Genomic DNA, 11,758 nt, shown 5'->3' with positions numbered 1-11,758 from the left:
GATATTTTGTGCCATTCACAGATAAGTAGAATATACATTTTAAATTGCAAGTCTTAAGGTTTTATAGCTCAAGAATATAAATTCTTTATGATGTCAGATATGCTTTCGTCTACCTGTTACATACACCAGTAAAACGCTTATACCCATTTGACTGTGGTTCAATGGGTGCAGGGTACACACAATATATCAGTTGCTGGCTGGCAGTGGCAAAGCCTACATGATTATGTGTACGTTATCGTTGAATGGAAATGTTTTATATTTAAATTTTAATCTTCAACTTCATCCACTTGGGAGAAAACCCAATAACTTCTACTGATTGTTTGAGTCGTCCAGTCAGCTTCCTAGCTCTTATGGTTTGGGCTGTGTACTTTTTTAATTAGGAAATCGCAACCTTTTTAATTAAGATTAACAATTACGATTAACAATTAGCAGAACGTGTCATGAAATATTGAACCCCACGACAGCTCGAACGTCTGCCGATAGACGTTCTTATCAGGCTTTTACAGCAGTCCAGCTTATCAGTAAATTTACGAGTGGTTTGTTATAGTTAAACATATTCACAAGGTAGCAAAGAATACTGCCCCATTTTAGCATATTTATTTTAAGAAAGTTACCTCAAGCATTTTTATCAAAAAATGACATGACATAATATATTTTTTAAAGAGAGAATCGGAAGAAGATTGTTTGCCTGAAAACACATAAGAACATGTGAGAACGCTGTACTCGACCGCAAAATCCAATGTATCCCTCAGTCAATATAATATTGTGGCTTCTAACAATACGCTTTGAACCCTTCAAGCCACAAAATATAGCCCCACATGAATTCCGAACGAGTCGAGCTCCAATATTGTGTAGTACAGCTCAAATAAATTATTTTAGCAACCGTGATTAGAATAAGAAATTTAAATAACATGATTTGAATTCCACGTGCAAAGTTATATTTTACATAGATGTTTGATAATTAGTTTGAGCTCCATTAAATAGAGAATCCACAGTTAATTCACAGTTTTTAGCCCGTCAATTTATTCCCGAGCATTTTTCCCCCGGCAAGCCGTTTGATTTCTGTCTTAATGGGCTCTGACTCTTATCAGGCTCTATCACTTTTCGAGAATAGAATAGCTACGTTTAAATATATTAAAATTAGAAATGCTTAAACCAAAAGTCATCAGTTGAAGTGTACTTTTTAATCGATAAGTATGTAAAATATCAATAAAAACGTTCATTTACTTGTAATATGGTTATATAACAAATTACTAGCAGGCATTACCCGAAATTTTTAAGTCTATGAGTTTTTTTGTTCCCGTACCATACTGAACCTATATCTTATTACATTTACAAACTTCATATTCTGCCATATGTGTATTTATGTGTTTGTCTCTAGATTGTATGTTAAGGTTGACGCTGGGTTCAGGACTTACTCAAGTTTGCCCCTCCCGAATTGTACTTTGTTAATGTATGTGTTTAATTCAGATTATGAGGTCAAAAGGCTATTACTGTAACCTCGGCAAGCGAGGTGAAAACTTGTTATTTTTAATAGTTATTGGTTTCATTTTTCTTACATTGTATAGCTATACTCTATACTCTATACTCTATACACTATACTCTATACTCTATACTCTATACTCTATACTCTATACTCTATACTCTATACTCTATACTCTATACTCTATACTCTATACTCTATACTCTATACTCTATACTCTATACTCTATACTCTATACTCTATACTCTATACTCTATACTCTATACTCTATACTCTATACTCTATACTCTATACTCTATACTCTATACTCTATACTCTATACTCTATACTCTATACTCTATACTCTATACTCTATACTCTATACTCTATACTCTATACTCTATACTCTATACTCTATACTCTATACTCTATACTCTATACTCTATACTCTATACTCTATACTCTATACTCTATACTCTATACTCTATACTCTATACTCTATACTCTATACTCTATACTCTATACTCTATACTCTATACTCTATACTCTATACTCTATACTCTATACTCTATACTCTATACTCTATACTCTATACTCTATACTCTATACTCTATACTCTATACTCTATACTCTATACTCTATACTCTATACTCTATACTCTATACTCTATACTCTATACTCTATACTCTATACTCTATACTCTATATGCCTGCAATAATATGTACAATATTACTTTAATCAATGCAGTTGGGCTGAGACAGTTTCTAGCCGAGACATTGCTGTTGAGACTTTTTAATTGAGATATTATAATATCCAACTTTTTTTTCGAATGTAAATGCACACAAATGGCGAGATACTGAGCCAGGCTTGCGGTTGCTCGAAGGGCACAGAGATTATTGTGTTAAAATAAAAACGTGCCGGTTAAGGTAGATAATTGTAAACGTTCTTCGCATGCGGTGGGCTTGGTTTCTTGCTTAATGGAACTCGTGTTAAGCAATTGTTGACCCAAGTATGATAATTCTATTCGGAACGCCCTACTCGGCAGATTCAAATCAGCCGATGCTCAATTTGCGACCATAAAAAGCAAACATTTTGTCCACGTATATTGCTTTGACATTCATTGAAGGTCGAATCTCCTAGCGCGCTGCGTTCCGTGCCTCTCTCCTATCACAATACTCGATGTTTCCATACAAGTACATATATACATACATATGAGCACACGCCCATTTGTTTTCGTAAATTTACACAAGAGCATTACATTACCTAGACACCGAACGTCTCCGCGACATAGACAGAGGCTTGGAATTGGACTTACAAGTATTTAAGGGGCTACTCGCACGGAGAACAGTGTCAATCAGCACAGTGTAATCAGGCAGATCGGATCAGTTGCACGTTCCTCATATTATTATTTCTCGACCGCAAAGTAAGTTGTAGTGTGTAATAACAGAAAAATAGTAAACAGCCAGGGGCACAAATATATGTACATATTTTCATAATACTGTGCAGGCTAACAACGATTTTGTTCATATATTCTGGATAGCCCTATTTACTTAGTTCGGACCTAGGTCCTGTGCCGGAGAGGGTATCTTATAGTCGGCCATCTGTTAGTTATGTTCTTAAACTTGTTTGTTCTGGTTTTCTAATTTTAAATAAACTAGTCAAATAGCTGCGCATGCATGATATTGTGAAATATTTGAAATCTTAATTAATATTCTACCAACACACAAAGCACACGCACAGCCGAACGAGCATACGAATCTTAAGCAAAACAGAAAATAAATAAACAAATGTTGCGTCTAAATTAAGCACATACGTAAATTCGGCAAGACTTGACTGGAAAAAAACCAAAAGAAAACGCAACAAAACAAAACACGAACAGTTCTATCAGTTTCGACGTCGACTTCGCTGCCGGCGCTCTTGATAAGCCCCATAAGTTTGGCCGGCAAGGGAACACTAAAAAAAGCCACCGGCTGCGCGGTTATAAATAGTAGGCATAGACTTGAACAACTTAGAAACTGTTGTTCGTTCTTCGTCTGAACAGGTGAACCGACTAGAAAGCATCACTAAGAGGATGGCGATCGCTAATAAGAACATTATCTTTGTCGCTGGACTGGGTGGCATTGGACTGGACACCAGTCGGGAGATTGTCAAGAGTGGACCAAAGGTGTGTATCAGATTTCTGCAAGATGGAATAGTATATTCATAAAAACTGTATTTGCCTAGAACCTGGTGATCCTTGACCGTATCGAGAACCCGACAGCTATTGCCGAGCTGAAGGCACTCAACCCAAAGGTGACAGTTACATTCTATCCCTATGATGTAACTGTGCCGGTGGCAGAAACCACAAAGCTACTGAAGACGATCTTTGCCAAGCTGAAGACTGTGGATCTGCTTATCAATGGCGCTGGCATTTTGGACGATCACCAGATTGAGCGTACTATTGCGGTGAACTTTACGGGCACGGTGAATACCACAACTGCCATTATGGAATTCTGGGATAAGCGCAAGGGCGGCCCAGGCGGAGTTATTGCAAACATTTGCTCGGTGACTGGCTTTAATGCCATCTACCAGGTGCCTGTTTACTCCGCCTCAAAGGCAGCTGCTCTCAGCTTCACCAACTCACTGGCGGTAAGTAATAACAGCCATATAACAAACCGAATGTAAAATACCAAATCTATTTAATCTGAATAGAGACTGGCGCCTATTACTGGTGTAACGGCCTATTCCATCAATCCGGGCATTACTAGGACACCCCTGGTGCACAAATTCAATTCGTGGCTGGATGTCGAGCCACGCGTGGGCGAGCTACTTCTTGAGCATCCCACTCAAACGACTCTGGAGTGCGCCCAGAACTTTGTTAAGGCCATTGAGGCCAACCAAAATGGAGCCATCTGGCAACTGGATTTGGGTCGCCTGATCTCCGTTGAATGGACCAAGCACTGGGACTCTCATATCTAAACAATTCAAATCCGAGCAAGACACATCTGCATTTAAAAAACCCATAGTCTCTAGGCGACTAATATCTGATTCAACGTACAAGTTCGTAATTGGTAAGGGTTGAATCTTACGGAACTAAATTGTTATAAAAGGCTGAACATATATCATTCAAATCATTCTGATGTACGAATTCTCACGCACATATTGTGTAATATGGAATTCTGAATATAACCAAAAAATAAAAATCTGATTTAATGAATTAAAGAAGTTTGTATTACATATAAGCTGATTGTATTTCGTTACGATTTTTAATCTGTTGGAATATTTGATTATAAAAATGTGGTTGGTTGCTTTTCAGCTTGTTCTATAACAGGTTTATATAAAGCACCCAATCTGACGAACAATACGATCAGGGCTAGTAATCAATGATTGCTATCGATAAAAATAAATCGACCTACTTTGCAAATTCGATTACTCCAGTTTTATAAACATAGTTAATAAACTGCACGTTTATTAGTTTATACAAATTAATATAAGACTGCTTTTGCAGAATAAAATACTAGGTGAATATTAATATAATGGCATACATCGAATGTATGGAAAGGCAGGGCAAAATCATATCTCCATTATTTCTGGGCACATTTTGGCAACTCTAATATCAAGCAATTCGTAGTAAGATGCATTATAAACATATTAAAGGATATTCATTAATAACAATTTAACAAATTTAACAAAATACATATTGTTATTGAGCCAAAATTAGTATTCCATCGTCACAATAAATTGACACGCATGAAAGTATGCAATATTTCCTTTCACTTAAGTATTCTCTCCCGCCGTACTAAAATCTTCCTTTTGCAGGTTACCACCAAAATGTTCCGTATTAAGTTTGTGTATATCAAAATTTTGGGCTTTTCAAATCATTTTCACCCAAATCAGCATTTATGAGCTTCACTATTTTCACATATTTGCAATACCGTACAAAAGGGTATTTAATCTTCGACGTGCCGAATATATCTCCTCGTTCTCAATATATGAACATATATAAAGAATTTGATGTATAGTATGTTAAGTAAATGGTATATGTTAAAAATAATTTACATTATTTTTAATGCTTCGCTTTTTTTTTCATTTTCGGTATTTTCCCAATGCATATATTCTCACTACAATTGGCCTTTATATTAGGATCTGTTTTTTTTTTAAAAGACATACAAATGGATATGACAGTGTACCGATTTATGATATTAAGAAGCTGCATTAAGATTCTTTGCACATTTCATGACAAGATGCTATTGAGGAATAAGACCAAGGGAAACAAGTGAAAGCTAGTCGGTAGTTTTCGACTATGATTGCAATAAATTAAAATTCATATTATAGATATATAACATATATGCTACATGTATCTAGCCCTTTATACCTAAGAGATTTGCTTAAAATAAAAGGAGAGGAAAATTCACTCTGAGCATTTATTATTCAAGCAAGATAAAAAATCGATGTATTACCAAATAGGTTGAAATTCCCTTTCTTGCTGGTCCAAAAATTTAAAATTATAAAATTAAAAATGAACAATGAACATTTATTGTCTTTGAATTGTGTGCAACAGCAGCAGCATGTTAGCCGTAGTTGCTGCAAAATGGCCAGAATATTTTGAGAACGAGCTTTTCAGATCAAATTGCCCTCTATGTCTAGATATTACTGAATGGCAAGATTCTAATGCTTATTCTAATAGAAAAGTTCTGTAACACCTAAAAGTATGCACTTAATAGACTAATTTAAAAGAACGATTTAATTTCTGACGGAACGATTGTTGCGGATCCTATCCGATTTTTACATTCGGCTGGCAACATTATTATTGGTGAAAATGTATGTCAAAATGGTAACCTCAAATATCCTATATAGACATAGGTCAACATTTCCGATTTTTACGAGGGTTGGCTCCTTGTGCATGGTTTGGCTTCTAATCAAATTGGCATCCAAGCCTGACACCATCTTGGTCAAAATTCGAGTGATATATCAAATGCTATGCAGACATAAAGCCTGGATTCTGCGAAATGTGTGAGATAAGCTTCAAATGATTCTTATAAGGAGCCTTGGAAATTAATTTGAATGCGAAACATCGACCACGTTTGGAATGGATTTTTCGAAAAGAATGAGCCAACCCTCAAATGAATTTAAAGAATGATCTTGGAAATGAGTTTAAGGTCGACTGAACACGACTTTTTCTTAGCCTTAGCGTGCACATCCATCTCAAAAGTTAACTACAGTAAAAACTTCAGCTTTCTAGGTCTTACCATTTCGGCTGTTCGTTGATCAGCAATCATTAAGTCAGTCAGGACAATCAGTTTTATATATAGAGATAAAGAGAGCAACGGGCATCTCCTAATTGGGCAAGTTTTTAAGGCTTGCTTAAAAAAAGATAGTGGAAATCACTGAGGCACAACAGAACCAATCAAAAGTTGCGTGTGTTGAAGGCAGTATAACCGTTAAATGGATTGTGAAACGATTGGCAGCAGCGACCGGCGCGCTTAAGTAAAAAGTGCCAGGAGGTGGCTATGCTATGTGAAACACAGAGAACTATCCATGTCTTAGATAATTGTAAGAACACACACACACGTACACGCAGACATCGGGAGGCACACAGCCATAAATGGGGACCACAGAATGCGGCCCAAAAATAAAGTTATCGACGCGCTGGATATGTACGCGTAACGCCTCGAATCTCGTGAGTAATGTTGCAAGTTGCAAGTTGCAAGCAACTAGCTTGGAAATGGCGTATACCGCAAAATGCATCTACCGTTTGCTGGCTTCTGCTGAAAAACTCATTCAGTCATTAAGTGCCGTTATTTGTTGATTACACAATAAAAGCGACCATAATAACAACAGCAGCAGCAACAACAACAACAATAGCAGAAGCGAGAGCAGAAGCAACAGCTGCTGAGCGCCTAAAGCTAAGAGAAAACAACGACAGCAGCACACAATAGCTAAGAACAACAACAACTGCAATAACAATAATGGTTTTCAGTATATGAAGTAACATTTAGAACATCTTTGTTGTGGGCTTCAAACAGCAGCAGCAGCAACAACAACACCAACAGCAGCAGCAGCAACAGCAGCAACAGCAGCAGCAACAACAACAGCAACAGCAACAGCAGCAGCAGAAAAATTAGCAAGAGCAACAAGCACAGCAACAATTTTGAGCTGAGAGAAGAAGGCGCTCAACGATGTCAGAGAGAGATGGGGCTGGGCTCGGCAGATGGATACGGATGGATTTGCTACGATTGCTCTCTGTCATGCAGGTCTTTTTGTGCGTCGCCTATCACCCAGGCAAGTATCTACGCAACTGGGCGATCCAACACACACATTTCGATCGAAACTCCTCAAAAAAAAAAAAAGAATACAGTGGAACGAATGAATGAGTAAAAAAAAATACCTGATAGGATAATAAATTAGAAAATGTATTTCAAAGGGTATCAGGTTATTTTAAGCATGCTTCCGTTTCTAGTTTAAATATGCAACTATCTTTTGCTTTACAGAACACGATTATCTTTAGGAAACACAGAAGATTAAACACTTTTTTAGACGAGGACTAGTAGTCCGAGTTAGGAACCTAATTAAAGTACTATTGGAATAGGTGCCTCTTTAGTTTACTACATCGATTTAGCTATAGACAACATAAAGGGGCTAACAGAATTATGTTGATCAAGAATGTATGTCTTCGCTGTAGAATAAAATGCGCTTTTCACCCAAACAGGTTGCCATTTCAGCTAGCCGAAAATAAGAGCGTCCAAATGTTACTGCATTCGATTGGTTACTAAACTACAACTATCTGTGGGGTGCCGAATATTAAAATCGTTTATATGACATTTAACATATTGGCGACATGTTTTTTTACTCAACCACCCAGCTGAGTTTTCCTTGAGCTGAATTTGCACCTGAAGTGAAGAGTCTACTTAGAATATCGTAGGTTAAACAAACTTATTTTAACGGGAACATTTTATTTTTGGTCGGAGTTCCTATGAGGAGTATATAATGCTATTTGGTACCTTTTGTTTTTGTGGCCAAACGAACATACGCAATAAAAACAAAAGCGCAAGAATAGATAATTCATTTATATTCAGAAATTCAGTTATTCAATTATTTAAACTTCGAAAAACACACCAGTTGTCTGCATGTAAGTAGACGAACAGCGAAATATTGTATTTGTTTCCATGGTATTTTTAAATTTCCTATTATTAATTCCCAGATATTAACTCTGAATCCAAGGTATCTTCCAGTCGAGTACGCTCGAGAGCGGCATTTTTTTTGTTTTTAATTTTTCTCATACAAAAATTGAACGTAACGAAGGTCATTTATGTAGTATGTATCTTTTGTTGTTGCTTTGGAGCTATATGACCAGACAGCGAGGCGCAAATGCCGACGAGTTGCCAATGTTTAGATTAATTATGAGGTCCCCTCCCAGAGCCCCCGCTCGCCACAGAACAAGCGGATTGAGTCAGTAAAAATATTGAAAAACACAAAACAAATGATATTTAAGAGCACACTAATTGCTTCAATTAGCAGCAGAGCCCAGAAGCAGGTGTGCAAAGCCCCAAACAAGTTGCGCACTTGTCAGTCAAAAGAAGTCGACTTGTCTTGAATTCTATTGTTCTGAAAGTTCACGATATTTGCGGTCACACCTCTGGGATGTCAATTATAATGTGGCTCGGCCTTGGAGCCGAGCAGCGTATCTACTTACTTAATTATTGTGCCCATGGGAGTGCAGCTTGCATATTGAGAGGCTCTCAATTACTCACCAGAAAAGGTAAAATATAAACAGTCATTAACAACTTATATTGCTGCAAGATGTGGGCCCAAAAGCCAAGCAGAACACTTCCTCATTGCCTAGAGCCGGCTAATCTTACAAGCCATTAAAAACAAGCACAGTATCCAGTCCGGAGACCTTAGGCCTGCGATTGGACTGCATGAAGAACGCCTTTAGAGCACTGCTCGCTGGCATAATGAATTGTCAATCATTATGTAATCTTCGAGTAAAAAATGATGCAGCAGGTTTTTGTTTTTGTTGCGCCCGTTCTCTTTGGCTGTCGGAATGCGTGGGCTGCACAAAATTCAGACAGCAAAACAGAGAGCATGCGTTTTAGATCTTTTGCCGTGGCATGTGGCGCTACGTTAGCTCTCGAGGAAATGTTAGACCATCATTTATAACACAGACAGCAATAGCAATAGCACCAGCTGCAGTTTCCCCACAGGCAACTTTGTAACTTGGAAAGGTTAAGACGCCCTTCGTCTTCGTCTCTGCACGACAATAAAACAAAGCGCTAGCGCCCTTTTGGTACATCAGATCAGACGCAAAGTGATGAATGCCACAATTGGACATGATAAATCGAGCTTGTTTGCGATCTGCAGACCCGAATGGTCCTACTGCATTCACTGATTTTGCCAGTTGTACATATCCGTTACCTTGTAGAATGATTGTAAGAAAAACAACTAAGACTGTCCTAGTCGGATTTCGACGTGTATTTTGTACTTATTGGAATTTGATCTGTATATACCAATCGTGGAGACACGCGACAAGAAATTTAGAGACATGATCAAGAAATAGTATTCGAATTTTATAGATTTCCCAAGAAAGATACAAGTTTTCGTTTCAAGTCTGTGGCTTTTATTGTTTCTGAGATCGACGTCTTCATAATTACAGCTTCATTCTGCATTTTACACAAATTTACATCAATTGTCAATGGGCCTAGGGTATACTAAGTAATAGCATTGCAGTCGAAAGAACTCTATAAGAAAAAATCTATATATAAAAAAAAAGCGGGTATTCTCCTTTAAAGTAAACAAAATGAAACAAGTAAGTGGCTTTCCGAACTAATTCGGATACATTTTTTCAGTATATTACAGCAGGGAAAATGTTGGCACTCAAGATAGCTCCAACATTTTTTGGTCAACACTCCCGAAACCGAAAAACTGGAGGCATAAAAATTTGTTTATATAATACATTTGGATATATTTCTCAACTAGCGTCCTATCCCCTTAGTTAAATTCGTAAAAATAGCGCAACCATGAGAAGTCTTTCGTACAAGGTTAAGAAAGAGGTATCACTACTCGTATATTCTTACTTGTTTTTAACAATTACTTAACTGTAGCCGAGAAATACCCTGTATTCTGTACCATTTGTCTCTTCATTCTCTTTGTTCTTATGCGAAGTCAGAGTCTGCCTAATTCTATCCGTCTATTTGACAGTTCCTCAATATAGCAGCATATACCCAGTTACCTTTTAAGTTGGTACACCCGGGCCCCACGCAGCTGGCCGAAAAGCCTTGGTCCGTTGGTCAACGACAATAATGGCGTGGTAACCAAATACGCTGCTCCACGTTAACGTCATCTCGGTTAAGCGTGGAAATTTCGTCAGCATTCCGTTTATGTAATGGGAAATAAGAGGAAAAACGGGCATGCGCAAAGGCGCGAACTAGACGCGTTGTTGTCATATTGAAATATGACTGTAAGCAATATGGAAGTGCATGCTTTCGTCAGAGTCTGGATAAAGTTGTGCTCTCTGTGACTGACAGTCTGGACTGGAGTTGACTCCTAAGCGAATAGTATTTTTCTGAATTAGTTTTTTGCTGCTCGCGCAAAAGCCATGACTGAGAAAGACAAAGCGTTGGCGGTCCACGGAATGGTGATTATCGTTTAGGACCCAAGAGCAATTAATTAGCCCACATCCAACTCCGCCCAGTTGCTGACTGCTGCCAATCCATTTGAATCATAATAGTGTAATTGTCGGAATTAGCCGTGGGCTAATTTGCAGTTGTGTCCGTATTAGAAATTAGCATATTAATTAACATTGCATTTCGCATTTTTATTTATGAATGAAACCTGAAAGTTCTCTAGACGAGCTTGAATAGCGTCAAAACACATCTGCAGAAATGCATATATTTATGTGTATACAAATATAAAAAGGTAAATGAATCTCGTTGCCTAGCCAAGGTCAGTTTGGGCTCATTCCTAAGCCTGGCCCGGGTTGGCAGACCATTCCCCTCCGCTTCAGCATCTTGGCAGTTTAATGCAAAGAGTTTAGCATGCCAAGATGTATCAGCATGTTATTCCAATTGCAATTTATTAGCAGCGGGAATGTGGCTGCCACAGCACAAAGCCAAATAGACAGAACGACAGACGGTCAATCAGTCAAGCACTCTGCGTCATGCTGTCACAGCTTCCATATGCAAATTAGTTGTATGTGCTTAACCCACTTGCGGGTTTGCATTGCAAGCAGCACAAATATTTTTAAAAAGTACGTGGCATGTCAAACATATTAGTACATTTATCAACAAGATAAGAAACCAAAATAATAAATAAAATACT

At 37.7% G+C, this 11,758-nt stretch overlaps 2 protein-coding genes across 2 annotated transcripts in view; one reads left to right on the top strand and one right to left on the bottom strand.

The window, feature by feature from the left end:
• The window catches only part of LOC115763323 (protein outspread), a 71,150-nt gene that overhangs the window by 10,529 nt on the left and 48,863 nt on the right, over window positions 1-11,758 (bottom strand). The gene's annotated exons all lie outside the window — the stretch shown is intronic.
• On the top strand, window positions 2,793-4,658 carry LOC115763324 (alcohol dehydrogenase). The gene is made up of 4 exons (XM_030705824.1): window positions 2,793-2,885; window positions 3,504-3,626; window positions 3,686-4,090; window positions 4,154-4,658. The coding sequence occupies exons 2-4, from the start codon at window positions 3,534-3,536 to the stop codon at window positions 4,418-4,420; spliced, it is 765 nt and encodes a 254-aa protein (XP_030561684.1). The 5' UTR covers window positions 2,793-2,885; window positions 3,504-3,533; the 3' UTR covers window positions 4,421-4,658.

This window comes from Drosophila novamexicana, unplaced genomic scaffold (assembly GCF_003285875.2).
Source record: "Drosophila novamexicana strain 15010-1031.04,08,12 unplaced genomic scaffold, DnovRS2.1 tig00000739-arrow-arrow-pilon, whole genome shotgun sequence".
In the NCBI taxonomy this organism is placed as follows: domain Eukaryota; kingdom Metazoa; phylum Arthropoda; class Insecta; order Diptera; family Drosophilidae; genus Drosophila; species Drosophila novamexicana.
Note: the sequence above shows the minus strand (reverse complement) of the source record. Positions and strands in the feature narration are given on the sequence as shown.